This window comes from Anneissia japonica, unplaced genomic scaffold (assembly GCF_011630105.1).
Source record: "Anneissia japonica isolate Jap-2015-1 unplaced genomic scaffold, ASM1163010v1 scaffold287908_len133989_cov124, whole genome shotgun sequence".
Classification (NCBI taxonomy): domain Eukaryota; kingdom Metazoa; phylum Echinodermata; class Crinoidea; order Comatulida; family Comatulidae; genus Anneissia; species Anneissia japonica.
Window position 1 is genome coordinate 53331 of NW_022749211.1, and position 4454 is coordinate 57784.

At 35.7% G+C, this 4454-nt stretch overlaps 2 protein-coding genes across 2 annotated transcripts in view; both read left to right on the forward strand.

Moving 5' to 3' along the window:
- LOC117121024 overlaps positions 1–537 on the forward strand; it is a 9731-nt gene extending 9194 nt beyond the window's left edge. The window contains exon 10 of the mRNA XM_033266121.1: positions 510–537. Within this exon, the coding sequence (XP_033122012.1) occupies positions 510–537 (28 nt within the window). The remainder of the gene's footprint in view (positions 1–509) is intronic.
- Positions 472–4063, forward strand: LOC117121025. Its single transcript, XM_033266122.1, has 5 exons — positions 472–655; positions 898–1028; positions 1236–1550; positions 1662–2446; positions 3839–4063. Exons 1-5 carry the CDS (start codon positions 621–623, stop codon positions 4061–4063), a joined length of 1491 nt encoding a protein of 496 aa, XP_033122013.1. The 5' UTR covers positions 472–620.
- Positions 4064–4454: the final 391 nt, after the last annotated feature.

Below are 4454 nucleotides of genomic sequence, written 5' to 3' on the forward strand. Positions count from 1 at the left end.
TAATAATAATAATAATAATAATAATAATAATAATAATAATAATAATAATAATAATAATAAATAATCATCATCATCATCATCTTTATTATCTTTTTTGTTTTTCCGCCCCTATTTTTCCAGTGAGTTAGGAGTGGGTGGGGAGGGCAAACAAACATTTTTTGGCCTAATAATAGGCTAATAATAATAATAATAATAATAAATAAATAAATAATGATAATAATAATAATATATAATAATAATAATGATGATAATAATAATAATAATAATAATAATAATAATTAACAGTAATAGTAATAGTAATAATAATAATAATAATAATAATAATAATAATAATGATAATGATAATGATAATGATAATGATAATGATAATGATAATGATAATGATAATAATAATAATAATAATAATAATCGACTGCGAATACTACGAAGCTGCCTCGGTCAGGAACCTTCCAGATATTCGTTTTCCTCGTGTTTAATTGTTTAATAATATATCAATAATTTCATTTCAGAATGGGGCCTATGTTGCAAGCTATGTAGAGACCCTGTTCTCCAAAACAAATACCAAACTTAATGACGACTATACAGATACACCATATTATAAACTTCTTTGTTTTCTTGCTATGTTAAGAAATTCGGCCGTGGAAAAAGTATCGAGGTGACATGACTTTCAAGTGTTGTACATTTTAATTATTATTATTATTATTGTTATTATTATTATTATTTTTTTTTTCTTTATTATCATCATCATCATTAACATTCTTATTATCATCTCCTTTATTGTTATTGTTTTTTTTTTCTTGAAAGTCAATTTTAATTACCATACTTATTAGACTTTTATTATTACTATTACATATTATTATTATTATCAGCAACATATTTTCCGTCACATTTGTTTAGGTTTCTAGAAAGCATGGAAAGAAAAGAGATTTACTTTCGGGTCGACACGTATATCAACTTTTTAAAGTTATTGGTTTATGGTAATGCCGTTGATGCATATTCAGTGGAACTTCCCAAACAATTTGAAATCGGTATGATAGTGACTTTCCATGAATACATAATATGAAAAAGGCTTAGCTATTATTTAATTGAAACATCTATTTGAATTATGAGTCATAAGATTCCACACAAAATAACTTTCTTTGGTCAGTCTAGAATTCTTAAATAGTCGCTTGTAAACCTAAGAAATTTTCACGTCAAAATATTTGAGATAACAGGTTCGTATTTTAATGTCACAGGTTTATTTCCATTGGACTCACGTGACTTCAAAACAGAAGGTGCAAAGCTATATTTTTTACGATGGACAAGCCTTTTAACAATAGAAACCATGGAAGAAGCCAAAACTTTCAAAAAGATGGCCGTCAGCTCAAACGACATCACGCGAGCAGACGCGTTCTCTGAGAGCAAGATGGCAAGGTGGCTGAACATTCAGGCTGAGCGACAAATGTTTTGTCCACAGGATGGAATTGCACTTAGTCCATCTCATCGAGAGGACAAAGATCCATTGTTTCAGCCAAAGTACTTCGCAGAATGCGTACAATCGCGTAGAACAGGTAGGAGAATAATGGCATTCTGAATTTATTAAATTCACGGATAGTAGATATTTTGTACATTTTTTACCTTATTATAACAATAATTTTTTATGCCATTTTACTTTTTTAAAGGACTCATGATTCTAGTTAATCTTATCTGCAAAGTGAGCTCTGACCCAGAGGAGCTGACAAACGGTGATGTACCGAACATCAGCCACTGGCGTGTGGACCGATTTATTAATCTTGTTTCATTCAGGCGCATGTTAGTTGCCCTCAAAAGCATTTGTGCTCGCCCAAGTACCACCGTCGTTGAAACCTGTCCAATTGCTTCAGTCATTTCTCCAGAATTTCAGGATTTAAAATTAATTATTGACATAAAAGCAGACGATAACGCACAGCTTACTGGGGAAAATGCTGCAGCTTCGGTGCCTGATGCACAAACTTCAGGAGTGCCAAACACTTCAGCTAAAAGAGAAGGAGTGCCAATTGGTGGCTCTTGTAAAAGGCAAGAAGTCAACTTTCAAAGACCAAAGTCGGAGAATAGACCCGGAAATAAAAGCCAAATAGAAGCAATAGATGCTGCAATGCATGACGGAGTAGCAATCATTCAAGGACCTCCTGGTACTGGTAAAACATTCACAGCGGCAGAAATCATCAGAATATGGCTTGAAAATTGGGACTCAAGACCTATCTTGGCTTGCGCAGAAACCAACGAAGGAGTGAATAACTTAATCATGAAGGTATTGAAGCTCAGCTGCGTATCTCCCGATGACATGGTTCGAATCGGTAACGTTAGCAAGGTGACAGAAGAAATGAAACGAATAACTCTTGAGGAAAAGTACTTCGCAAACGGACATAAGATGCATGATATGCAGATGGACTACACCATTGTAAAAGATATCATCCATCGAGCTAAGGTACCAAAACCATTTTTATTTATAATACAGTATATGTATGTATTACGGTATAGTGAGACACAGTGTCTAACCTGGTGAACGTTTTGTCGAAATTGACCTACATGGATGGTACATAATTTTGTCTGCTGTTCGTATCGTAAACCTAATTTCCCATAGGCCTATCTTTATGATATGATTTAAAACGGCAACAGTAAGGTGAAGCTACAATTGTAGTTCTGATGTTTAAAAGCCTCAAAATTTCAAGATAATTTCAAAAATAAAATATATCAGATACGGTACACTACAGGCCCGTAGGCAGGATTTTCGATGGGGAGGTGCGTTCTTGCGACCGAAGCGGACCTTAGGATGGGCGACCGCCTTGGGATCCCTGCGGGTGGGGGGGGGCGAATCCCCCGGAAGCTCCGATAAATTAGCATTTTAAGGGCCTTTTAATGGATTTCTGAAACCTATAATTCGTAATATTCTATATAAATTTTCATTTATTTGGGTATTGTTTCGGGGCATAAAGCAGGAGAAATAGAGGTTGGGGCTGAAGTGGTAAGAAAATTTATGATTATGGCACCTCTAGATGGCCGAAAATGGCACTCTCAAACAAAATTGAATTATGATTTTTCTTTTTTCCATTTCTTTTATAATTTTAGGGAGCTCTCCCCCACCCCCTAATCCGCCACTGTGAAGTTGTAACGTTTTATGTCCTTTACATCTGTACGTCTACAGATGACATAGATCAATCTGCAATCACTAGAGCTGACAATTTCCAACAGATTTCGTAGCACATTATTAAAAATCAACGGTTAGAAGAGCGGGAAAAAATGTAATGCATGCTAGGCCTATAGCATTTCGCTATAATCAGGAAAATTTTAATGAAATAATAGGTTTTAAAAAGTGGACTTTTTGAAATTTGGTGGTCCAGGGCCAGAGACCTGATGGGGGCGTTTGAAAAAAGCCCCAGGAGGCTCCGACAAAGTAGCATTTTGAGGGTCTTATATAATGGATTTCTCAAACACATAATTCGTGAATATTTTATTTAAATTTTCATTAATTTGGGTTTTTTGTGGGGGCAAAGAAGTAACGTTATTATGTCCTGTACATCTGCCGGCCTGCAGATAACATTGTTCATATTATAGATCAATCTGCAGTCACCGGAGAAGATAAATTTCCAACAAATTTCATATCATAGGCCCTTTAAATTCAACGGCTGGATGTGCTGGTAAATATATAATGCAATGCATGCTATAGCATTTTGTAATAATTAGGAATGATTTTGTAAGATAATAGGTTTTAAAAAGTGGACCTTTTGGAATGGGGGGGGGTGCATCCGCACCCTCTGCACCCCACCCCCTGCCTACGGGCCTGCACTATGGTCATCCGTTCTTATTTGTTGTCAATTAGATTGTATTCAGTACCTGTATCGGTGCAGGTACGAACTATATGACTGAGCAATACTTTCCTCATGTACTTCTGGATGAGGCATCACAGGCTACTGAACCAGCAGCGATGGTGCCTCTACAATATGGCTGCCAAAGATTATGTCTTGTCGGGGATGATAAGCAGTTACCTCCGCTAGTGAAGAGCTCAAATGCTGACCAGCTGGAAGTCTCTATATTTGAAAGGTAGCGCTTCCATTATTTTGTATTGATTCAACTCAGGGGCGGATCAGAATTTTTCGTTGAGGGGTGGGGCTACTGTTTTGAATCAACATCAACTATCCCAGCCCTACCATGGGATGATCCCCACATGATGCTGTTGTGGCTTATATCTGGTAATTTTAGAGGACTTTTTAATTTAGGCCAACATTCAATTCTATTATTTCACTGTAAAAACATAGATGCTGGAAAAATTTTAGGGGGTGTGTTAAAGCCTATTTATCTAAATCCACCCCTTCAATATAAAGCAGATTTCAAAAGTAAATGTAGGCCTACTGATTAAATTGATTAAAAATGATAAATGGATTACAAGTATAATAGCATGGACCATAGGTCCATGATAATAGTGTGTCTTATAGGGC